Raw genomic sequence first — 26,330 nt, forward strand, 5'->3', positions numbered from 1 at the left:
GGTACCAGTTCAAGTCCCGGCTGCTCAACTTCCAACCAGATCCCTGCTTATGGCCTGGGAAAAGCAGCAGCATATGGCCCAAGTGCTTGGGCACCTGCAACTCATGTGGGAGACCTAGACGCTCCTAGCTTTGGCCTGGCTCAGTCCTGGATGTTGTGGCCACTTGGGAAGTGAATAAGTGAATCAGCAGATGGACACTTGATCTCTCTCCCTCCCTTCCCTGTAACTCTTTCAAAAAATAAATAAATCTTTTTAAAAAAAGGGGGGGAGGGGAACAGCTCGGATTTCTGGTTCCAAACAAGATACATTTGTCCTTATTCCTCCAAGTATAGATAAAACCCCTAGGCATTACAAGTAAAATAAAATATAAGGTTTAAAAATATGTAAAGAAGGAAGCAGGCTAGCTAGGGACCGCACAACTGAAAAAATGACTTGTAGAAAGTTCCCTGGTTTTTGTTTTTGTATTCTGTGTGAGCATACTTTAAAGTGTTTATGGGAAAGTGGGATGAAAAGTTTATTTTGGTATCAAAAAATTAAATCCATATATAGTTTTTCCTAATACACTTTTTCCATGAACTTTTTGAAATACCCTTGTAGGTCCCAAACTGGGTACTGGGAGAATCCTATGACCTTATGACCCAGATACACCAATGAGAGAGTGAGCGAGCGAGCGAGCCAAGAAAATATTCCTCTCCCTTGCCAAAAAACAAGTAAGGACCAACTGAAATATGCAGAAACATTAATGAATATAACCACCTTACTCCAAGAAAACACCACAGAAAAACCACAGTATCATTCCATTCCCATGAACAAAAACTTAGTGGACAAGCAAGGTTACATTCTTGCCTGGTGGTAACCAGAAACTCCTCAACCTCCCTACGGAGTGGTATCAGAAGAGGCCAAGTGTGGGGTCTTGACTGTCCTGACCTCCCAGTGCCTCTCCCTGATTACCCCACTCCATCCCCCTGGCACTGTCAATATAGGCAACTTGTAGGAATGGGATATATTTGTAGTGATGGAGTAGTTTTGTATCATGGTTGTACATCAATCTATGCATGACAAAATTGCACAAACTATTCACACACAAACACTCAAATGAGCGCATGTGAAGTCCAAATAAGATCTGTGAATTAAACCAATGTAAATTTCCTGGCTTTGATATTGTACTACAGTTATGTAAAATATTACCATTGTAGGGAACTGAATTAAGGATACACAGGAGCTGTCTATTATTTTTTGCAACTTTCTACAAATTTATAATTGTTTCAAAACAAATAAAGGAAAATAAAAAAAAGCCCAAAGGCAGGGATTTATCATACCTGAGCTGATGCAATTCATGTTGCCAAGACAGGCTTTCCTGCCTGAGCTCTTCTTGCATAATCTGAAATGTTTTGGTCTTATCTTGATACTCCTGAAGTTGAGCCCTCAGTGGACGTAACTCAGTGATCTCTTGATTCATCTGTAAGTACTGCTGCTGTAGATTCTTCAGTTCCTTCAGCTTTAACCAAATGAAAAGTCAAAGAGTGATTTATCACATCTCATGTGCTAAAAGATATCAACACACAACCACCACCGGACAGTTCCCTGACACATCACTGCAGAACGAATTTCTGAAATGGTGACACATGAAGCCAGACTGGAAATCTCCCCATGGAGCTGTCATCAAGGCTGTAGAACTTGACCATTCCTGCAACTTCCTCCCTGATCTAAGTGGACTCTAGAGCTGCAACTCTGACACGAGACAGACTTAAGGGACCTACATAGCTTCATTGTGGGTTGTGATATCCTAGCACAAGAAATGTAAAGATTGATTGGCTTTCCATGTAATCACTGTCTAGGTTAGACATCTAAACTTTCTTACTTATCAATCTCAAGTCTAGTTTAGTTTATGTTGATTTTAAAGAAAGCAGCACTGCCCAGTGTGGTTAAGAGCTCTTAGGCTATAGAATTAGATATTCCACTATTTCGTCCATGTCCACAAGTGTCATACCCTCTAAATATCAATTCAGTACAATAACTTTTTCATAAGAATGAGAACTAAATGAGAAAACTATTACACTTCACTTTACCCATCAAGTTAGTGCTGATGACCATGAATTTTTCTTTAGTTAGCAAAAATATCTATCTACATCCCAGGTATATTTTTAAACTCTTCATCTCCCATACTTAATAAAATAGTAGGAAATACGTCACGGCATGTGAACACACATCTTTCACTCAGAAACATTAAAGCTATTATAAGGCATTTTTAGAAAAACACAAGACAGAAGAATATAAAACAGATGAATCAGCAGCAATAAAATTAATCTTGGAAGCTCAAGAGCAGATGAAAAAGTAGTAACCAACTTAACAGATCTGAGAGAGCCAAATCTTAAGCTGGCAGCAGAGAAAGCCAAGAGCCAAGAGCACTTACTATGAATAATCTTCAAAAGGCTCAGGAATTACCAGCACTGGGTACCTCTGGAAAATATGGTGAAGGGGAGTGGATGGGGCAGGAGGGGAGGAAGAGGTAGCTGAGATAAGGAGGATTAGTTGAAAGCTGCTAAGAAACCATTTCATGCCCAGATCCCCTCTTCAACTCCATACTTTCTGTTACCCCAACAGAAAGCTACAGTTTTATTTTCTGGAGACAGTAAAGGAAGTATCTCTGAGTATGGAACAGGAAGTACAGTCACAAGAGAGATACTGTTCCAAACTAATGGTGAGCAAGTACATGTATGTTTTCTGAATGTTTCAGTTCTTTCCCCTGTCTAGCTGAAAAAAGACCTGTTACCTTTCACACAGAAAATAAAAAGCACTCTTTTTAATTAGCCCAAGAAGAATTAAAGATACCAACATGAATATCAACAACAAGCTCAACAAAATCTTTCTGTGAGAAAATTCACATTTGGGAACCCCTACCCGTGAGCTTTTTAGACCCTATCCTTACACATGAAGAGTAAACAAAGGAGAATAGCTTCACTTGAGAAAAATTAACATTAAAGGGGTGGAAACTAACTGGAAGAAAGAAACTTGGAAGAGATATGCAAGGAAGGAGTGTAATGTATTCAAAGGTTTCAGAGAGGATATCACAAAGAAGAAATATTATAGTACAAATAAAAATCATAGAAAATATGAAAAAACAAAACTACTACCACTATCCTTGGAGAGATAAAAAAATCTATCCATGACACAAAAGAAAAAAGGAGCCTTAGAAGTTAAGTTCATGATGACAAAAATGAAAGTGAAAAAATTTCCTAAAATGTGGCAACAGAAAAGGTACAAATTTAAGAGAACCAATCCAGAAAGTTCTACTTTTAAATAACAGGACTTTCAGGAAAAGGAAAACAGTGAAAAAGGATAAGGGAGAATAGTAAAAAATAATTCAAAGAGATTTCCAAAAACTAATGTGCTGATTTCTTAGATTGAAAGGACAAATCAACAAGAAGGAAAACAGACCCACATAAAATATAATCAAATTTTAGATTGGAAGAGGAAAGAGAAAAGAATGAATGATAAAGAGATCACATACAAAGGACAAAAAATCAGAATAGCTTTAGACTTGTGAATTACAATGTAAGCTAAAACAAACCAAAAGTCTTCACAAAACATGTGAAGAGCAGATGTTGATAAACTGTAGCAAATCTGGTGTTAAATTACATTGATAACTACAAAAGAAACTAAGAAAGTAACAACACAAATTTATTAACTCAGAAAAACAATACTGAGGAAAAGTAACATGGACCAGCATTAACAGCATTTTAATCATAAAAATTTAAACACTGAATTCATTTAACCAAATTTAAATAAATTACATCAGTAGAATGGGGAAGTAACTGTGTATTGGAAATATACATATCTACTGTGGAAGCACAGTGAGTAAAGAGCTAATCCTGTCAGCATAAAGAAGGCTAGTAGTTAAGGTAATGAATGAAAATCCAAAATACACTGTAAGCATGGTATTTAGATACTGAGAATACCAAAAAGTAAGTTAAAGAATTGAGAGCAAATTAGCTCAGGAGAAGTAGAATGGAGTTGGAGTACTACTCTCGTTTTTCCCAGCAAAAACTGTAGAATTTAGTGACTACTGTGTGTACGTCCATGGCAAATGTAAAGGCCTAAGTTCTCAAAACTTTCCATTAATTCCCTATATAAAATTTTACACAGCAGAGAAAACAATGGTGTTTTCATTAGAAAACACAAATATAGAGAGCAACTGCCAAATGTTGATTACTATCTGCTTGGTTAACCCAGTGCTAAATACCATAGATATACAAACAAATGTTAAGACATGACACCAGAAGTCACAGTGTAATTGGGAAAATAAAAGCATTTAGAAATTAAGCACGCATGTACACACACACACACACACACATCAAGGCAATATGGGACAAATAATAATTAATAGGGAAATGCAAAGGCAACAGGCAAGCAATCAGAAAATGTGAACAGAAAAACTGAATTCTGCCATGACCTATAAAGAGTAGGAAATATCCCAAAAAGGAAAGCACTTGGGAGGACATTTTGGCTGAGGGGATAATAAGGCTACGTAAGAAGTGCTGTATGACTGTTGCATATTGAGTATATCAGTTTGACTGGAATAAATGGTACGAGTAAGGAGCAGTAAAAGGCAAGGCTGGAAAGAAAGGTAAGGACAAATTATGAGGTCTTAAATGCCCAACTACTGAGTTTGAATCACAAGCCTATTCTAAGAGATAGTACAACCTTTGAAGGTTTTTGAGTAGTAATAAGTGGAGTCTCAGAAAGATTTATTCCACAATGGTATATACAATATACTTAGAGAAATGACAAACCAAAACCAGCATTATTACAACAGATTGAATAAAATATTAAGGGCTTACACTAGGACACTGAATATGAAAGAAAAGATAACTGAAGCACACTGTGAATAAAGGAATTTAGACCATGATGGTTAAATGGAATAAAATCAGACAGTTATAAGTCTAAGGGAACATACTATGATCATGAGTTAGAGAAACATGGGAATAAAAACAGCTGGCTTGGCTTGTAAGTATCTAGCAGACAAAAATGTGGAACTGATGGTGAGATACAAACTTCAATGATTCATGTTTATAATAGATGGGAATTAACTGTGTTTCAGTCAGTGAATTGCTTTATCTAAACAGCTCCAGAAAACAAAACAAAACAAAAACTGATGCATCAGCTCGCCACAAATTACAGTGCCATACACAAGCTTATACTATCCTCATGAAGGGAACCTTTTTGAATTCACATTCTGAAAGGACTGCTCCCAGAACAAAGCAGGCTGAACTCAAATTATTTAAAAAATGTGAATATGCATAAATTGTGTTGATGTTAAAATCAAGGCTAAAAAGGAGGACTTTGTTCAGACTATAAAAGGAAAACATTGTAAGTATTTTAATGTTAGATGTAATAAACACATTGTACTCAGAAAAGGAAAAATGCGTACAAGACTCTAAAGAGGAAATTATCCTTTCAGGGGGACTAACCTCCGAAATTGGAATTTTCAGATTCTGGGTATTGTGCACAGTTTGAAATAGAAAATCAGGCCTTTGTTCTTTCCCATTTGGCTGCTTTCATGTAAGTGTCAAGCTCTTACAAAGTTAAGAGACTGTCATGAAGGTGAAGACAGTAGTGCATAAAACAGAATCTCCTGAAAATCTAGTTTAGCTTATATAGTTGCAGTTTTCACCTCTGTACTTGATGACCTGAAAGTTTTCAGAAAGATTAAACTCCTGGCTCCCATTAAGGGCAGCAAAATTTCAGCATTAGAGATCCTTCTTAGCTTTCTCTCATTGAAAAAAAAATATCCATTTTTTTTTTAAGAGAATGGGTAAAGGGTTCAGGTTGCAAATAAAACTTTACCAGATAACCATTCAAACTTATTTAAATTATCCCTTTATATATGTGTGTGTGTGTTTGTGTGTGTATTTACAAATTAGGGCTGAGTTACAGGTATGAGATGAGCTAAACCCTCTCCTTCCCAAATTCTATCAAATGATCTGCTGCTAAATTGTAACTCTAAGAAGACACTAAGTGATCCCTATACTTTCTTTGAATTGAACTCTGACAAATCCTGCAAACATTTATATGTGTTTGTGTAAGTTTGCAGAACAACTTTCCCTCTCTCAGTCCTCTTATAATCAATGCAGAATCTTGTACAAAGGAACTCTGTGATTTTTTAAAAAACAGTAATGGCAGATTTAAAGCAATTTAAGTAATGTTCCTGTGGTTTTGTAAAACCTGATAGAATTTATGGGATGTATGATACAGCTGCTGAGTGTTAAGATAATATGTGAATATAGTTTTCTATAGAAATTACAATTAAAGGAAAAACTCACAACATAGGTCCAAAATAGAGAGCTAAATACTCACTAGTCGGTCTCTGTCATTTTGGAGTGAAGACATAGCTTTTTTTAAACTGTGTACTTCAGCTGGGCTGGTGGCAGGCTGGGCTACAGATCTCTGCTTCCCTTCCTCTGACTTCCGGAACTTCTCTAGCTCATTCCACAGGTGATCCCTCTCATTCTGTAGACTGGCCATAGCCTTGGAGAAGGACTGTACTTGGTTGTAAGAATCTTCTAATTGGGAGGACAAGTGCAGCAGTTGCTCATCTTTGGATATGAGCTGTTGGTTAAGGTTTTCAAGGCGAGACAAGCTGCTGTCCTCAGTGGGGTTAGCTGGGAAGGCAGCTTTCGGAAGAAGAGGATCTCCCTCTCTGTTCAGGACACCTTGCTGTTCTTTCAGCTGCGCCAGCTCTTTCAGATTGGCTTCGTATTTCCTTTTCAGTTCATCAAGCTCCTCACTGGCGCGATCTCTGCTATCTTGCAAGGAACTCATAGATCTTCCAAAAGACTGAATTTGTGCAGTGAGATCTTTATTTTCTTTGGTGACTGTGAGTAATTTCTGTTCCATCTCTACTAGATCTCTTGCTAGCTCTGCCACCCTCTCTTCTGCTGTTTCGGTTTCATTTCGCATTATCCCTGCATCATGATGAAGATGTTTTAATTCTTTCTTCAGTTTATCTTCAATTTCACCCACCTTCTTGGCAGCTTCCTTTTGAACACAAACCAATTCCTCTTCCAGTTCTACAATTCTCTTCTGAGAAGAGGAAAGTGTAGCATTCATTCTTTGTATCTCTTCTTCTTTTCCTTTTAACTGGGTATGATACATTCCTATAGTACCTTCTTCTTGCAAGGCTGTCACTTGTCTCTTAAGTTGGGATATGGATACTTTCAGGTTCTCAATCTCTTTAGATAAACCTTGGTTCTCCTCTCGTAAGGCATGAGTGGACCTCTGCAGATCCTCCTTTGCTTCCTCAGACTCCTTCAGTTTTCCTTCTAATTTAGCATATTCATTTTTCAGCTCTTTATTTTGCTGAAGTTGAGCTTCAAGGAGTTGCTTTTGCTGAAGGTCCTTTATGGATATCACTTGGTTCAGGTCTTCTCTATATTGGATCAGTTCTGCATCCAGCTTGGCATTCTCAGAATTGAGATCATCCATATGACTTCTCAAGCCTCGAATTTCTTCCTTAAGCTTATTATTCTCAGCAGCAGCCTCTTGAATGAGTTGGTCTTTTTCCAAGATTACAGACAGATGTCGCTCTTCTAGCTGTTGATAGTCACTTACTATGCGGTCTCGGTCATCCTGGAGAGAAGACATGGATTTAACAAAAGAACTCAATTGAGCTTTTTGCTGAATGTTTTCCTTTTTGATGGTTTTCAGTGTTTCCATAAGCTGATTGGTTTTGTCAACAGCTTTTTTGTTCTCTTCTTCTAAAACAATATTTTCTTCTTCTTCCTGGGATAGCAGGTTTTCCAGTTCTTTCATTTCTTTATCATGTTGCTGTTGCAGTTCAGCAATAGCTACTTGGATTGCCTCTTCCTTGCCAGAAATCAGGCTTACAATCTTCTGCTCTTTCATATTTATTTCTTCCTGTAGCCTACTGGTCAATTCTCTGGATGCCTGAAGATCAGTCTCTAGTTGTTCATAACTGAACTTGCAATTTTGGATATTGGCCTCTTGCTGTTTTATGACACCTTCCAAATTTTCTTCTTGTTGCTTGGATTTTGCTAAAGAATTATTTACATCAGCCAATTGGTTTCTGAGAATCTTAAGTTCTGATTCTAATTTAGTTAATTCATTCTGAGAATCATGGTATAGGTGTCGAGCCTCTTCTAGCTGGGACAGAAGTTCTTTGTTTTCCTCCTGCAGCGTAACACAGACCTTCTGTTGAAGTTGGACCTCCGTCTGGGCCTTGGACTCCCAAGTCTGCTTGTCATGTTCAAGCCTTGGGGAAGTGGGGGGAGGAGGAAGGAGACGTCATTAGTTACAGGGTCCAGGAAAAACTGCATTATGCCTGAGGAACAAATACTACAAAATGTTCTTAATGGATCTACAAATGTATATTCATAATTGAAGTTGTTAAAATTTTATTGAAGAGATATTCTATCTATATATTCGTCTACTGAATGTTCTCAATTAGTTCTGTATCTCTACAGTTGGCTCTGAATGTATTAAAGGTACAGCACACCTAAAGATTTACAGATTAAAAGCAAGAACTCCAAAATATGTTGCTTATTTTAGTGACATGATTTTGGACACTATGAAAAGTAACTATTTTTCCTGTTTTGCTCTATTTTGTACCAGACAAACCAATGTCTGACAAAATAATCTTGGTAAACCTGTTTCAGAACAGAAGAATCTATTAGAAGTGGGGGAGTACAAAGAGTGGGGGACATTGTCAGTTCTTAAGCTTAAAAAGTGCTATTATAAAACTGGAGTTTGAGGAAGATAATTCTAAGAGGAATTTGCAGTATGAATTGAGGCAGACTATGGGGAAAAGGAAAGATGAGATTATTTAGGATGCTAAGGCAATAATTTGGGAATACTCTAGTAGAAATCCAGACAAGGGCAGTGAAAATAGAAATGGAGAGAAATCTAGGAGATCTCTCAGTAGGGATATCAGAAGAGACAATGCAAATTTTTCACATTAATACAAGTTGTAGCTGGAAGTTATTTGCAAAGACAGAGAGAGAGAGACAGACTGTAGTGAGAGAGAAAACACATCTTCAAAAAAAAAAGAGAAAATACATCTTCTAATGGAACTGAAGTAAAAATTAGATCCATAATATTAAAGGGGAGATAAATAGCCTGAGATTCTCGTTGCATTCACTTACTGAGGAGGAAAAAAAAAAAAAAAAAAAAAAACCTGGTCATTTACCTGGAAACGTTGATCTTCAGTTCTTCCATATGGATGGACATCTGTCTAAGCTGATCCTTGAGAACACTGCAATTCTCCTCTTTGATTCTAATTTCTTCTTCTTTGGTTTGAATTGCATCACTGAATCGCCTCTCCCATTTCTTGGCTTCGTCTATCACCCTGTCGCGATCATCTTGGAGGGAGGACATGCTCTTGGTGAAGGCTGCAAGCTGGGCCACAGTACTGTCCAAGTTGTCCTGAAGTTGCTGAACTTCCTTGTCCTTCTTATTCAGAGTAACCTGGATCTCTCCAAACGTCTCTTCCAAGTGGACTTTTTCTCTACGCAAAGCATCCAGTTTCTCTTGCATGTTCTTCTTCTCTTTCAGGTGTTTCTCTTCTGCCTGCTCCAATCTTCGCTCAAGGTCTTCATCTTTTTGCTTCATTTGGTTTTTAACTGATTCTTTATTTGACTGAAGTTCCTTTTTCAACTTGAGATTGTCTGCTAGGACCCTTGCTGCTTCACTTTGGGTGTCATCTAGCAGTACTTTGAAGCTAGCTAATTCTGCTTGTGCCTTGTTGTGATGTTCAACAGCTTGAGCCAGATTTTCTTTGGTTACTTCCAAATCTTTTTGAGATTCACTCTGAACAAATTCTAGAGCCTTAACAGTTCTCTCCAGAGCACTAATTTTCTCTTGATACCGAATGCAGTCCTTTTGCAGTTGCTTTACTTCTTGCTGTTTTTCTTTCAACAGCTCTTGAAGTTCCTTTGCATGGCTTTTATTGCCAGGTCCTGTCTGGGCTCCTTGTATTTTCTCCAAATATTCCTTTCGTATTTCTGATTCCACCTTAGTTTTTTCCTTGACTAACTGTTGCTTCTCTTCTTCCAATTCACTCACACACTTTTTAAGGTTCTGCATTTCAGATTCCAGTAGCTCATTTTTAATTTGGGCATCTGTAACATCCTGATAATAATTTCCAATGCTTCCATTAAGTTCTGCTAACTGATTCATAAGCCTCTCTTCTAAATCATCTTTCTCTTCTTCTGCTGTCTCCTTTAATTTGGTGACCCTGGAGAGTTCTTCTTGAATTTCCTGATTTATCAGGTTTATCTTGGTAACTTCCTCCTGAAGCATTTTTAGCTCACCATCCTTTGTTGACATTTGACTCAATAATGCCTTTCTCTCACTGTCTAAAGTCTGGCTAAATTCCTTGTCTTTCTGCTTCTCCTCCTCCAGTTCAGCAATTCTTTCTTTGAGCTGATCAATCTGCTGCAGGTAGTTATTAATTTCATCATGGGAGCTCAAATTCTCATTTATGTTAGCCTTGGCACTGCCCCCTGATGGAACAGATTCCGAATTTTCAGGCCTTGTGCTCACACTCAGGGCATCTTGTTCATCAGCCTCACTTGGCACAGTTGGTGTTGCCTCTTCAAAGATCTCCCTTTCGTTATCAGGTTTCTCAGTGGCCTCCGGGCTCTCCTTTTTGGACCCACTACCTTCTATTTGATGCTTCAAACCTTGAACCTCTTCACTGAGTAAATTCTTCTCAGCCATTAGAGCCTCAAACTCCTCAGAAAGGGTTTTGTACTCTGTGTTGACTCTTTCTAGCTCCTCCTTCATGCTGGAATTGGAAGAAACAAGTGCTTCTATGGATTCCTTAGCTGTACCTTCTGCAGGCTGCACCTCTGCTCTGAGTCGGTCGTTCTCTTCTTCCAGCTCTAGGATTTTCTGCTGTTTAGATTTAGCAAACTTCCTCATCTTTTCTTTCATTTCTTCCATTTCCTGTTCAGCTTCCTGCAGCTGCTTTTCTGTCTCTTTCTTATTTGCTTCTGTGTTTCTTAACTTGCCATACAGCTCTTGCTTCTCCTGCCTCACAGTTTCTACCACGTGCTGGATCCTTTCGGCTTCATTACTAACATTCTCATAGGACTGCAGAAGGATTTCATACTCTTTTTGTAACTCCTTATGCTTCTCTTGCCACTCAGTGCTTTCTGCAATCTTGGAGCATTTCAAGGATTCAATTTCCTTCACTAAGTTTTCCTTATCTTCTGTAAGACCCTCTAGAGCTAATTTCAGACTTTCACAAGAGCCATTGAGGCTTTGATTTTCTAGTAAAGACCTGTCCATTTCTGTAATGAGTTTGTCTCTTTCTTCCTGAAGAACAGCCAACCTTCCTAAGAATGTGTCTTTCTCTTTGTTTTGAGCTGAAACTTGGTTTTCCACATCTGCCAGAGACTTGGTAAGATGTTCAATGGTATCCCTGGCCACAGACAACTCCTCTTGCAGACTTTTGTTTTCTTTTAGTGCTTCTTTTCTGGAGATAAGGGCAGCCTGTAGTTTCCTTTGTATTTGTTGCTTTGCTTTACTTTCTTCTCCGGCTTCTTCTGGTTTTTGCTTCATTTCACAAAGTTCCAGCTGTAACTGTTTTATCCTCTCATCATGCTCTTTGGCTTGCATTTCCATCTGTGTATGCAGAGCCTTAATTAAAGCCTCTTGTTCTGTTATCTCTGCCTGTACTTGAATAAGGGTTTCTTCTTTCTTGCTAAGTTGTCCAGAAAGGTAGCTAACTTTTTCCTCCTTTTGGCTTATGATATTTTGCAGTTCATTTAGTTCAGGCTGTAATGTTCTCAGGTGTTCCAGGCCAGCAATTTCTTGCTGACTGCTTTCCAATTTCTCCTTCAGGCTTTCTGCATGGGCTTCAGCTTCACGGGACACTGTCTTCAGACTCTGGATTTCTAAACCTAGTTTATGTATCTGCTCATGTAACTGAAGTACCTCTTCTGATTTTTTACTAAGCTCACTTGCTGTAGAACTAATTTTCAGTTCTAACGCCTCTTTCTCAGCCTCTACCTCTTTCAGCTGGGTCTTCATCTGGGCAACAGAAGCACTGCCCTGCGCCTCGGGATGAGAAGGCCAGTCTGAGCACAAGTCGTCCTCTAAGACCAGTTGAGTGGGGTGTTGTACTGGGGCTTTGAATAAAGGTTCTTCTAATTTTTGAGTGGGAGAGCCCTGCTGATCAGTGCCTGTGTGACTTTTGTCTACAGACTCCCTCACTTGAACCTGGAGTTGCCTTAGCTGCTCTCCAATGTTCTCCTTTTCCTTGCTTTGCTCATCATACTGTTCTTGCAAGAGATTATAATCATCTTTCTGCTGCTTCAGCTCCTCCCTAAGGTGCCTTTCTTTCTCCTGGGCCTTTTTAAGAATCGCTTTGCGGGAAGTTAAGACTTCCTGCAGCTTCTTTTGAAGTTGTTCTTTTTCTTTTTCAAGGTCCAGTATTTTTTCTTCTAGTTCTGGCTTCCAGTGTTCCCCACTACCTGCATCATGTGGACCGCTCACCACTCTTTCTTCTACAGCTGCTGCTGGGTCCCCATCACCTGCATCCTTGTTACCTGTGGTCAACTTCTGAATAATTGCTTGATTTTCCATGATTTCAGCTCGGAGTAAATCGATTTGGTTTGTCTTATCTTGCAAGTTCTGATTCATCTGTTTAACCACTGCCTGTAGTTGTTCTTCAGCTGCCATTTTTTCTTCCAAGTCCTTCTTTACATGCACTAATTCCACTTCTTTCTCAGATATTGCCTGTTTTAAAGAAAATTCTATTTCTTGCCACTTAGAAGTCACAGATTTTTCCAAGTCTTCTTTGTTTTCCTTATCTTCCTCCAGTTCCCTCTTCTCATTCTCACTGAGTGGGATCTCCTTACATTCACCTCTCACTTTGGCTAATTCCTCTTCTAATCTACTGACTCTTTGGAGAAGTTCCTTTCTGTTAATAAGGGCTGCCTGGAGCTTTCTCTTTCTCTGTTCACTCTCTTTCTTCAGCAGGTCTATTTCATGCTGAAGCTCTTCTTTACTTGTTAGCTCTGCTGGGCTGGACTCATAATTAGGTTTGAGGCCAGAAACAACTTCACTGTCTTCTTCCACTTGCTCTTTTTTTGCTTCTTCGGCTTTGGATAATAAATTCAACTGTTCTTTAAGAGCCTTAATTTCAATACCAAGAGAAAATTTCTCTTCATTAAGCTGAACCACTTTCTCAGCCATACTAGAGCTGATTTCTGTCACTTGCTGATCCTTCTCCTCGATGGTTTGCTGGAGGGTTTCCACAGCTCTCTTTTTCTCCAGCAAGAGCTGATCCAATTTCGCTATTTCAAGTTCCTTCTGTGAAAGAGCCTGCGAAAGTTCTTCCACCTTACTTGACACATACTTCACACGTTCTTCCCCCTCCAGCACTTCACTTTCCTTCTTCTGCAGCTGGCTTTGCAGGCTTTTGATCAGAGCACTCTGCTCAGAAAACTGAAGCTGCACATCATCCAGTTCATTCTGCAAAACTTCGATCTTCACATCTTTAGATTTGGCTTCTATGCTGAGACTGTGGATCTGTTCTGTAAGCAGGTTGTGTTGGGTCGTTTGGCTCTCGTAGTCAAGCCTTCTCTGTCTTTCTGCTTCTGCAAGGTTGGCTTCCAGTTGTTTTATCTGAGCTCTCAGTTCTGGTAGAACACTGAGCTCTTCCACCTGAGAAAGAAGTTGGTCTCTTTCTTCAGACAAAGCAGTGAATGCATGGCTGGTGCTTTCAGCATTTGTCTTATACTCCTCGATCAGCTGGGTTAAGTTGCTAATTTCCTTAGTTTTCTCATCCAGATTTTTCTCATGATTTTCTTCTGCTTTATGAAAATTTCTCTCAAGCTCCAAAATTTGACTTTGTAACTTTTCCAACTCACCCTGGTGACACTGACCTATATCTGGTACGGCAGGAGGGGATTTATCAACATCATCCTGCTCAGTGGATTTCAATTCCATCTCAGTGTCATTTGAAGGTGTTTCCTCAGATGTCCTAGTCTGATGTTGAATGCTAGTCTCTTCTTCTTCAACAGCTGGAAGACTGCTCTCTTCAATTGGTGTTAAAGGAAAATCTTGCCTTGTGTCTTCAACAACTTTTATTTTACCTGGAGGCATCCCCTCATTCTCTTCAAGGGCCTCCTGATCCTCCTCAGGCCTTTTGCCCTGGAGTTGTGATTTGAGAAATGCAATTTCCTCTTGAGCTTCCTTCATTTCCAATAATAAAACGGATAATTCTTTATGTTTCTGAGAAAATGTGCTCTCTAGGATATCTTGCCTACTTTCCTCAGGAGAAGAGCTACTCTTGTTGAGCATGGTAACATCCACCATGCTGACCTGTTTAAATGAGAAAAAGAAAAAAGCCCTAATTAGATGTTTTATAATATAAAAAATGGCCTAGCTAAAATTTAGTATTTCATGCATTTCCCAAAACCTGAAACTTCTTAGTCAAAACTTTTGCACCATACAGCTGCTAGATCCTTATAAAATCAGTTTGCATCTCCCAAATTGGACCTCAGAGGACACTCTCTTAATTCTGCAACGAGATCAAACTATTCCTGAGGTCTAAGGAAAGTTGGAACTGATTTTCTAGATGTGGCTTATAGGAGAAACTTTTTCCTTCAGATTAAAACTCCTCATTGTTTCTTCTAAGAACTTCTTTAAAACGGAAGCAGGAAATGAATTAAACCTTTGTTTCATCTCATACTGAGGGGGAAGCTATGGGATTCCTTTTCCTAAGCTATCCATTGAAATAAAGAGCTATCAAATATCCATAAAATAGGCACTAACAGACATGCAGATTATCAAATACACAGATTCGGATACACTAAAAGGATCAAATAATAAAAAGGTGCTCTGGTAGGGCTTGCATATGAAATGATGGACCTATTTGATAAAATGTGAACCACCTTACTACAAAGATTACTGTGTTAGACTTCCATTCATATAATTATTCCCATAATTGTTTTCTTGGGAAAAAAAAATCAGTGAATCTCATGGCAAAGGAAGATATCTCCCTCTCTGTCTCTCCCTCTCTGTCACTCTGCCTTTTGAATAAATAAATGAATATTTTTTAAAAAGAAGCTAATTGTTTTTCAAGGTCATTTACAGATTTTATCACTGACTTCTTGATTAGAAGAACAGTTTGTTAAGCACAATACAGCTAACAATAATCTTAAATTAGCAGAATGACATTAAGCAACTATGCATTTATTATAATAGGTTATAAAAATAATCACCAAAGACACTGTTTTTATACAATACTAAGTAAAATTGTGCCAAATTGTTGAGGAAGGGGGGTAGCAAGAAATTACATTTAATCTCTTCATTGAGAAACTTTTCTTAGATGTACAAAATAATTTAAATCAATGATAATGCAATATAAGAAATGTATTATTAAATCCCAAGTAAGTAACTATTTATACTTGTGTTGGTTTAGGACAAAGAATTCCAAATATTCAGAAACATAAGAGAGTAAATGAGAAATAATGACCATTATGAATCTCTCAAATAGATCCAATTTTTTTTAAAGATTACTTGAAAGGGAGAGTTATAGAGAGGCAGAGGCAGAGAAAGAGAGAGATCTTCCAACTGCTGGTTCATTTCCCAAAGGACTGCAATGGTTGGAGCTGGGCTGATCCAAAGCCAGGAGCCAGGAGCCTCTTCCAGGTCTCCCATGTGGGTGCAGGGACCCAAGGACCCAGGCCATCTTCTACCGCTCTCCCAGGCCACAGCAGTGAACTGGATCAGAAGTAGAGTAGCCGGGACTTGAACCAGCAACCATATGAGACGCCGGCACCACAGGCAGCAGCTTCACCCACTATGCCACAGTACCAGCCCCTAGATCTCATTCTTTAGGTAATATACAATTATCTATGAACACTAGAAAACTGTAGAAATGTTCAGATTTGAAGTTACCTCCTCTTAATTTAGACCATATTGCATTTATATTAAGAACACATCACTTACCTCTTGGACTTCTCTGTCTGCTCCAATTCTACTCTGAGCCTCTAGGAGACTAATCTGAGAAGACAGTTTTTCTGAAAGTCACAAAAATAATTATCTTTAGAAGATATATGTAGAGTGTTTATAAAAAAAGAAACATGATTGCAAAGGTGAGGCTATCTGAGATATCTGAAATAATCAAGAGGAAAGAAATAGGCAAAGTAGTTTGGGGGAGACAAAAGGCTTATTTTATTAAAGTAAAGAAATGTCAGGAGAATAAGACATCAGATAGACTAGCAGAGGATGATTATCTTGGACCTGAGTGACACGTAACTAAACAGCGGAAAGCTTTGGAGAAGGATGACAGGGCCTATGACACAATTTGGAACTTCTGGACAATAAATCTGTCTTAATTTATCCAAAATCCTGCTGTGTTCACAAAATATATTTTCTACTGATATATCATTTACAGTTCTCTGTTTGTAGTGTCCCTATGTTGTTCATTTTACTCCAAGGTCAATTCAAGACAGCACATAATAGGCTCAGATATTTCACAAGAATACATAAGGAAAGAGAGTGGTAGAAATGGCAGGGCAAAAAGGAACACGACACATAAAGCAAAGGTCACCTACGAGATCAGACATAGAAGTCAATACAGAAAATCTTGCAAGCTTCCCTGCAAGGAGGAAAGAGAATGAAACTCATATACTGCCTCCATGCTGTGTGAAAGCCACATGAATGGGACAGGAACTGTTTGCAAAACTGCCAAGTAAGCACCCTGGATAAAGTCTCAAAGAAGTACTCTGAGTTAGATAATGAGCAGAATCTATGACGTCATTTATTTATTAGTATGGTAGCAGTGTTCTAATATAGGTGTAAAATACCCACTTTAGAACTAAGTGGGAAACTGTAAAATGGTTCAGTCAGAAATGTTTGCTTTAGAGTTGAATACTTAAACTTTATTTGGTATTCATTCTAACTCCCAAAAGATAAAGCACAGTTAATTCAGTTCAGTAAAGCATCATTAACTATTTGTTACTAAATCTTCGTGAAGCAGATGATAACTGGTAGGAGATGTCTACATTCTTACCAACTGTTCACACATAGTCAGGTAGAACAAAATGCTAACTGTTCAAGCCAAAAAAACTTTATGCAGTAGCTACTCTTTGCTAAAACTATACTAGTTCTGAGTAAAGCAGAGATGAAACAAAAAAAAATTTTTTTTGACAGGCAGAGTGGACAGTGAGAGAGAGAGACAGAGAGAAAGGTCTTCCTTTTACCGCTGGTTCACCCTCCAATGGCCGCCGCGGCTGGTGCACTGCGGCCAGCGCACCGTGCTGATCCAATGGCAGGAGCCAGGTACTTATCCTGGTCTCCCATGGGGTGCAGGGCCCAAGGACTTGGGCCATCCTCCACTGTACTCTCGGGCCACAGCAGAGAGCTGGCCTGGAAGAGGGGCAACCGGGACAGAATCCGACGCCCCGACTGGGACTAGAACCCAGTGTGCCGGCGCCGCTACGTGGAGGATTAGCCTAGTGAGCCGCGGCGCCAGCTTGAAACAAATTTTAAAAACCCTTGAAGAGCTTATCCTTTATCTTTGAAAAGTTTATAATAAGTAAAAAGGACAAATATATAACAGATCATTTTAATACAAGGTTAAAGGCATACAGGGATGCTATAAAGCACAAAAATTCATGTCAATCACCTTTTGGGGATCAGGGTTGAATTCCTGAGAAGATAATGCCTTAATCCAGGTCTAAACGGTAAGTAATGGACATACCCCTAAGGGTAAAGTTAGAAACGTGCCATGGACTCCAAATCCCATTAAGTTCGTTAAATGATCAGTTTAAGTTCATAATTGATCATAAAGATAGGATTAAGTGTCAAAGGGATCACATAAATAAGACCAGTGTCTGCTAATAATAATTGATAGAATTAAAAAGGAGAGAATGACCCAACATGGGAAGTGGGATACACAGCAGACTCATAGAATGGCAAATGCCCTAAACAGCACTCTGGCCTCAGTATCAGCCCTTGGGGCATTTGGATCTGGCTAAAAAGCCCATGAGAGTTTCTGAGGGACAGAAAGCCAAGACACTGTGGCAAAAAATGACCTAAATGAAAGATATCTGTGAGTGAGAGCCCAGTGGAAAGAAGGGGCCATCAAAGAAGGAGGACCTTTCTCTGAAGGGAGGAGAGAACTTCCACTTTGATTATGACCTTGTCTAAATAAGATTGGAGTTTGTGAACTCAAGAGGCTTCCATAGCCTTGGCAGCTCATAACAAGAGCCTCAGGTGATCACTGATGTCATAAATAAGAGTGTCAATTGTTAAATCAACAACAGGAGTCACTGTGCACTTGCCTCCCATGTAGGATCTCTGTCCTTAATGTGTTTATACTATGAGAATTAACAGCAAAAATAGTCTTCAAAAAGTACTTTATATACTTTGTGTGTCTGTGTGGGTGCAAACTGTTGAAATCTTTCTTAGTATATACTAAGTTGATCTTCTGTATATAAAGATAATTAAAAGTGAATCTTAATGAAGAATGGAATGGGAGAGGGAGTAGGAGATGGGATGGTTTGGGGGTGGGAGGGTGGTTATGGGAGGAAGAACCGCTATAATCCAAAAAGTTGTACTTTCAAAATTTATATTTATTAAATAAAAGTTTTCTAAAAAAATAAAAATAAAAAAATAAAGGGTAAGAATCAGGCCAAAGAATAGGGGTAGGACTCTAAGTGGTAAACAGCATAAGCAAAACCCAAAGTGGTTTCTACTTTTGAACATTTATTATGTAATTTTTACTACCTCCTCCCACAAATTATTACCACGAATGCCCTTCCTTTCTTCATATGTCTACTTAAAAATTTATCATCATCTTATTCAGGTCCTAATCAAGCCATACTTCCTAGAAGATACCTTGGCTATTACAAAAGAATATAAATTATACAGATATCGGCAGTATTTGCAGGCCACATTGCAAGATGTTCATCAGTGTTTATCTTGTGTAAACACTGGTACTAAGCTCTAATTATTTAATGAGCATTAATCTTATCTTTGATAACTACCAGTTCTGCTATCTATGATCTTTATTATCATAGAATCAGAGAATCCAAGTGTTTATAGCAATAAAAGTAGCCACACTGCACAGAAGGATTAGGGGACAGAACTGTGGTTTTTACATATACATACCGTTCTCAGCTTTCAGCTTCTCTAGCTCTAAAGAACGAAGAAGCAGGGCTTCCTTTTCATTTTCTAGTTCTACCACTCTCTTCTGCAAAGAGGCAGTGTCCTCTTCAGCGACTGCCTAAATTGTAGGAAGACAACAAATTAATGATTCTCCAAGGAAAAACTCTTAGAGCAATGCTCAGATAGCCTCCAGCATGATTGTTGTCTCCAAGCTCTCCAGGCACAAAAATACTTTACAAACAGCATCTACTTATCTGCCTAGGTAATCTTTGAAAAACTGTTCTTGATTACAAAAAAGAATGAAATGTATACTCAAACTTATTCATTGGCTTTTGAATTTGAGATTGAAGCTTGGATTACAGAGATAGAAATCCCAATCTACTGCAGAAGAAAAAACACTTTCAGGTTCACAGACAAATGCCACATAAGATTAGATTAATGCCACCAAGTAACAAGGTCTCCCTCCTGAAGGAGAATGAAAAGAGGAAGAGAAGTAAAAGTATTATGTATCTCACGAGAAAGAAAGAGCTATAATTGTTTTTCCCCCTCAATTACAGTCACGCCTCACTTAACAGTGGGTATACATTCTTGAGAAAGCATTGTTAGGTGATGTTGTAGTTATGTGAACATCGTACAAGTTACTTATACAAACTAAGGGCATGATGTCACTAAGCAGTATAACCTTATATGACCACCGTCATAAACACAATTCCATTGTTGACCAAAACATTATGCAACACATAACTGTATGATAAAAAATTCCTTACGCTTAAATTACACACATAGAAATGTGTAGTTTTCCTAACAGGCATAGTATAATGCCTGTTAGGAATTTTGTCCTCAACTTTACTTGTATGTCATTATGGTTTTTTTTCTCCTCCAAGAGGATTATTCCATAACATTTTTCATAAAATTGAATTTTTAAGTCATAAAGGTTTCTTATAACATACTTGACCTCAAACCTTCATGTTTAAAGGAATAGCAAAGGATGATTTTAGGGCATATTTTGTTTTGGGGCCTTTTTTCAGAGGGAGGGGGTTATCCTAGGGGAAATTTTCAGTTTGCCTTATATAGGGCAAGCAAAATTCCAATAGAATAGTCATAGGCATTTTAGGCTTGATGAATGAGAAGATGGACTTAAGGACAAACACAGTTGGCAGAACATGAGGAGAAAAATCAGAGAGGAGAGAAAGAGTATCAGCAAGGGTGAGCCCAAAATTCCGTGAATAACCTTAGCCCAAACTTCTGGCTGAATGATGAACTAGATGTTTTCAGTGAGGACTCAAAAACGGCCCACATAATGCAAAAATAACTTGTTTTGTTTTTATCATTTTCACTTTATCTGAAGGAAGAGACAGACAGAGATTTTTTTTTTTTTTTTTTTTTTTTTTTGACAGGCAGAGTTAGTAAGAGAGAGAGACAGAGAAAAAGGTCTTCCTTCTGTTGGTTCAACCCCCAAATGATCACCACGGCCGGCGCTGCGCCGTTCTGAAGCCAGGAGCCAGGTGCTTTCTCCTGGTCTCCCATGCGGGTGCAGGGCCCAAGCACTTGGGCCATCCTCCACTGCCTTCCTGGGCCAGAGCAGAGAGCCGGACTGGAAGAGGAGCAACCGGGACAGAATCTGGCGCCCAAATCGGGACTAGAACCGGGGGTACCAACGCTGCAGGTGGAGGATTAGCCTAGTGAGCCACAGCACCAGCCGACAGAGATCTTCTATCAATAGGTTCACTCTTTAAATGAAGAGAACCTCACAGATATATGGGGTAATATTAAAAGGTTCAATATATTTATAATTGTTGTGTCAGAAGAAAGGAAGGACAGAATAAATAGAAAAAATTATTTTCACAAATGGCCAAAATTTTCCCCCAAAATGGGATTATACATATATATGAGAAATTCAACAAAAGCAAGCAAGAAAAAGAAAAAGAAACCCACAACTAAGTATTTAACAGGCAAGACTTCTTCATCGAAAAAAATCTTCATTGAAAAATGAACTTTCCATACAGAGGATAATAATTGGAATGACTATCTGACCAGTGTAAATAATAGGGAATAACAGGGAAATATACCAGGAAACAGTAGGGGAAAAATAATAATCACAAGGCAATGAAACATCTTTAGTGCCCTGAAAGAAAAAAAACATCAAACCAGAATTATATATTCAATAACAAATATTCAAAAATAAAAACAAAATAAAGGTTTTTTTTGGAGATAACTATGGCAAGTTTTTCAGCAACAAGAATATTGTAGGTTGTTCTAGAGGCTAAAGGAAAATGTTACCATGAGGAAACACGAACATCAGAGAGGAAAAAGCACTGCAAACTGTAGACAAATGGGTAAATATTAAAGTCTATATTTGTGGCCGGCGCCGCGGCTCACTAGGCTAATCCTCCGCCTAGCGGCGCTGGCACACCGGGTTCTAGTCCCAGTTGGGGCGCCGGATTCTGTCCCGGTTGCCCCTCTTCCAGGCCAGCTCTCTGCTGTGGCCAGGGAGTGCAGTGGAGGATGGCACAAGTGCTTGGGCCCTGTACCCCATGGGAGACCAGGAAAAGCACCTGGCTCCTGCCATCGGATCAGCGCAGTGCGCCGGCCGCAGCGCGCCAGCCGCGGCAGCCATTGGAGGGTGAACCAACGGCAAAGGAAGACCTTTCTCTCTGTCTCTCTCTCTCACTGTCCACTCTGCCTGTCAAAAAAAAAAAAAAAAAAAAGTCTATATTTGCCTCTTAATGTTTATCAAAACATGCAAATGTTTAAAATATAAATTTTAACACCGTGTGCTGGGTCTTGTAACTTTACTAAAACATAGCAACTGTGGCATAAATAATAGGGCAAAGGTTTATGATTACAAGATTCTGCTCCAAAAGACAGAAAGGTTAATGATACATATCATTCTTGTTAGAGCAACCACCTAAAAATTTTGTTGTGGGATGGGATTCAGTGGTTTAGATGCCATTTAGGAGGCCCACATCCCAAATTGGAAGGCCTGGGTTCCAGTCCCAGCTCTGCTTCTAGCTTCCTACCAACGTGCACCCTGGGAGGCAGAAGATAACAGCTTAAATAGTTGAGTCTCTGCCACCCATGTTGGTGACCCAGGTAGAGTTCCAGGCTCCTGGCTATAGCCTGGACTAGTGTTAGCTTTTGTGGGCATTTGGAGAATGAATCTGTGGGTGAAAGTTTCATTCTCTGCCCTCCCACCTTGCCTTTCAGATGCATAAAACTTAAAAAAACATTGTGTGTGTGTGTATGTGTGTGTGAGAGAGAGAGAGAGTGAGGGAGAGAAGGAGGGAGGGAAGAAAGGAAGAAGGGAAGGAGAAGGAGAGACAGAGGGATGGGGCAGAGGGCGAGGCTATACCTAATAATTCAATGAAAGGCTTTTGCTGACATTGAAGATGGAATAACACGTCCCACCTTCAGCAACCAAAAGCACACAAGACAAAATAATGAAACAAAAGCTTATAAAATATATCGCCTCAATGCTGGCATCCCATATGGGCACCAGTTTGAGTCTCAGCTGATCCACTTATGATCCAGCTAATGTGCTTGGGAAGGCAGCAGAGGATGGATCAAGTCCTCGGGCTCCTGCACCCATGTGGGAGACGCAGATGAAGCTCTTGGCTCCTGGCTTTGGTCTGGCCCAACCTCAGCTGTTGCACCCCTTTGGGGAGTGAACCATTGGACGTAAGATCTCTCTCTGTCCCTCTCACTCTCTTTAATATAAATAAAGTGAACCCCCCCCCAAAAAAAAGAATAAAAGAAACATCATAGGGTAGGCCTTTGGTATAGCAGTTAAGATGCTGTCTGTTCTAGCCTCTAGAACAAATCTAGAACAAATCTGCATCCCAAATCAGAGTCTGAGCTCTTATTCAGATTCCAGCTTCCTATTAATGCACATTGTGGGAAGTAGCAGGTGATGGCTCAAGTAGTTGGGTCTCTCCCACTGCTGTGGAAGCTCTGGATTGAGTTCTTGCGGGCATTTAGGGATTGGATGGGAGATCACTGCCTCCTGTCTGTCTCTCTGCCTTTCAAATAAAATAAACAAAAATTAAAACAGAAGAATCATAATGAAAATGAACAGGCAAGGCACAACATGGGAGAAACTATTCATCAAACATATCTGATAATAGACTGACATTCAGAAGATAAAAGAATCCCCACAAGTTAATAAAAAGATAAGGAATTATTTAAGAAATGAAGAAAATGACCTGAACAGATACTTCACCAAAAGATATGTAATTGGCCAAAAATCTCTAGAAAAAACTGTTCAACATCATTTGTTATTACGGAAATGCAAACTGAAACTGCAATGACATACTAGCACACACCCATCAGAAAAGCTAAAAGTTTAAAAACCAACAACAATAAAAAACTAGAGATGTGAAGCATCAGGAGCTCTCGTATATTTTAGGTTAGAATATAAAATAGTATGACTATTTTGGCAAAAGATCTGATAATTCCTTATACAGTTAAATATATAAGAAATCTATGATCCAGTAATTCTTCAACTAGTATTAACTGAAGATAAATGAAAACATATGTCCACACAAATACTTGCATGAGAATGTTCACGGCAGCTTCATTCATAACAGCCAAAGCATGAGAAACTAAGATGACCATTAATAAGAAATCACAGCACAATCATGCAAAAGGAAAATGCAGAATATTCATAAGATGAAATATTTCTCAAAAATATAAACATAACACACAAAATGGATGACTCCCAAGACATACTAAGCAAAAACCTTATACAAAAGAGCACATACTACATGATTACATTTATATGATATTGTAGAAACAAAATTTATAGTAAAGGAAGAAAGAAGGCTAGTTGCTGGAGGGAACTGCAAAAGGGTATGAGAATACTTTGCGGGGTGACAGTAATGTAATATTATCTTTTTTTAAAAGATTTATTTATTTATTTGAAAGGCAGAGTTACACAGAAAGAGAAGGAGAGGCAGAGAGAGAGAGAGGCCTTCCATCCACTGGTTCACTCCCCAGATGGCTGCAACGGCCAGAGCTGTGCTGATCTGACGCCAGGAGCCAGGAGCTTCTTCTGGGTCTCCCACACAGGTGCAGGGGCCCAAGGACTTGGGCCATCTTCCACTACTTTCCCAGGCCATGGCAGAGAGCTAGATTGGAAGTGGAGTAGCCAGGATTCTAACCAGCGCCCATACAGGATGCTGGCACTGCAGGCAGTGGCCTTAACCAGTATGTCATAGCGCCGTCCCAATGTAATATTATCTTGATAGGGGTTTCAGTAACACAGGTGTATGCTTATGACAAAACTCAACGAGGGGCTGGTGATGTGGCCCAGCAGGTTAAAGTCTGACCTGCAGCACTGGCATCCCATGTGGGTGTCAGTTCGAGTCCCACTGCTCTACTTCTGATCCAGCTCCCTGCTACTGTGCTTGGGAAAGCAATGCAGGATGGCCCAAGCCCCTTGGTCCCTGCACCCAGGTAAAAGACCAGGAAGAAGCTCCTGGCTCCTGGCTTCAGACTGGCTCAGCTCCAGCCATTGCAGCTATTTGGGGAGTGAACCAGCAGATGGAAGAACTCTTTGTTTCTATCTCTCTCTGTAACTCTTTCAAATAAATTTTTAAGAATCTTTAAAAAAAAAACAAACATGAATGGTATAGTCAAGGCTTACACATTTAAGAAATGATATATATTTGAGGATACAGACACAATTACCCTATTGGACATTACATAAAGCAGACATGCAGCTGAACATTACATGGTACCCCATAAACATGTACAGCTTTTATGTCTCAGTTAAGATTTTTTTTAAAGATTTACTTTATTCATTTATTTGAAATGCAAAGCTACAGAGGGAAAGGGACAGAAAGAGAGAGAGAAAGAGATCTTCTATCTGCTAGTTCACTCCCCAAATGGCTGGGCCAGGCCAAAGGCAGGAGCCTGGAGCATCTTCCAGGTCTCTCACGTGGATGCAGGAGCCCAAGACTTGGACTATCCTCAGCTGCTTTCCCAGGCAGGTTAACAAGGAGCTGGATTGGAAGTGGAGCGGCCAGTCTCAAACCAGCTCTCATAAGCAATGCTAGTGTCACAGGCAGTGGCTTTACCCACTACGCCACAATGCCAGCCCCTCAGTTAAAACTTTTTAAATTGTAAAAAAAAAGAAAGAAATATCTCAAATGAAAAAACGCTATACACAAATACTAAAATCTAGTCAATGGCATGCATGCTAAAATATTTAGAAATATATTAACATTTGTAACTTTACTGTGCGATGTATAAAAAATTAAGAACTATGGGGCGGTGCCAGGGCTCACTTGGCTAATCCTCCGCCTGCGGCACTGGCATCCTATATGGGCACCAGGTTCTAGTCCCGGTTGCTCCTCTTCCAGTCCGGCTCTCTGCTGTGGCCAGGGAGTGCAGTGGAGGATGGCCCAAGTGCTTGGGCCCTGCACCCACATGGGAGACCAGGAGGAAGCACCTGGCTCCTGGCTTTGGATCGGCATAGCGCGCCAGCCGTAGCGGCCATTTGGGGGGTGAACCAACAGAAGGAAGACCTTTCTCTCTGTCTCTCCCTCTCACTGTCTAACTCTATCTGTCAAATAAATTTTTTAAAAAGCACTAAAAAAATTAAGAACTAATGGATAAATATTTGATAAAGCAAATACAGTAAAATGTTAATGACATAATCTAGATGGTACAGATACAAGTGTTCACTATAAAAATCTTTCACTTTATTTGAATGGTGGGAAAATGTCTTAACAAAATAATGGAAGAAAAGATTGAGAATGGGAGAACAGAAGAAATTGGAAAGGCAACATGCTAAAAACTGGGAAACAAAAACATTTATTGATACAAAGTACTGCCCAGGGACCGCAGTATTCTGTTGGCCAATAGGCCTGTCAGTTTGGAAGGGCATAATTTTTTTTAAAAGATTTTGTTTTTATTTGAGAGGCAGAGTTAGAGAGAGAGGGAGAGTCAGAGAGGTCTTCCATCTGCTGGTTTACTTCAGAAATGGCCACAATGGCTGGACCAGGGCTGATGCGAAGCCAGAAGCCAGGAGCTTCCTCTGGGTATCCCACGCAGGTGCAGGGGCCCAAGGACTTGGGCCATACTCCACTGCCCTCCCAGGCCATCAGCAGGGAGCTGAATTGGAAGTGGAGCAGCTAGGACTCGAACTGGCACCCACATGGGATGCCAGCAACACAGGC

The 26,330-nt window shown here is 39.5% G+C and overlaps 1 protein-coding gene across 8 annotated transcripts in view; it reads right to left on the minus strand.

The window, feature by feature from the left end:
- Positions 1-26,330, minus strand: part of GOLGB1 (golgin B1) — an 82,308-nt gene that overhangs the window by 17,349 nt on the left and 38,629 nt on the right. For all 8 annotated transcript variants that reach the window (XM_008266855.4, XM_008266856.4, XM_008266853.4 and 5 more), the window contains 5 exons: positions 19,153-19,267; positions 15,985-16,055; positions 9,206-14,352; positions 6,358-8,272; positions 1,320-1,498 (listed from right to left, as the gene is read on the minus strand). In XM_008266855.4, the coding sequence (XP_008265077.3) occupies positions 1,320-1,498; positions 6,358-8,272; positions 9,206-14,352; positions 15,985-16,055; positions 19,153-19,267 (7,427 nt within the window). The remainder of the gene's footprint in view (positions 1-1,319; positions 1,499-6,357; positions 8,273-9,205; positions 14,353-15,984; positions 16,056-19,152; positions 19,268-26,330) is intronic.

The sequence above is a fragment of the Oryctolagus cuniculus genome, chromosome 4 (genome assembly GCF_964237555.1).
Source record: "Oryctolagus cuniculus chromosome 4, mOryCun1.1, whole genome shotgun sequence".
Lineage (NCBI taxonomy): Eukaryota > Metazoa > Chordata > Mammalia > Lagomorpha > Leporidae > Oryctolagus > Oryctolagus cuniculus.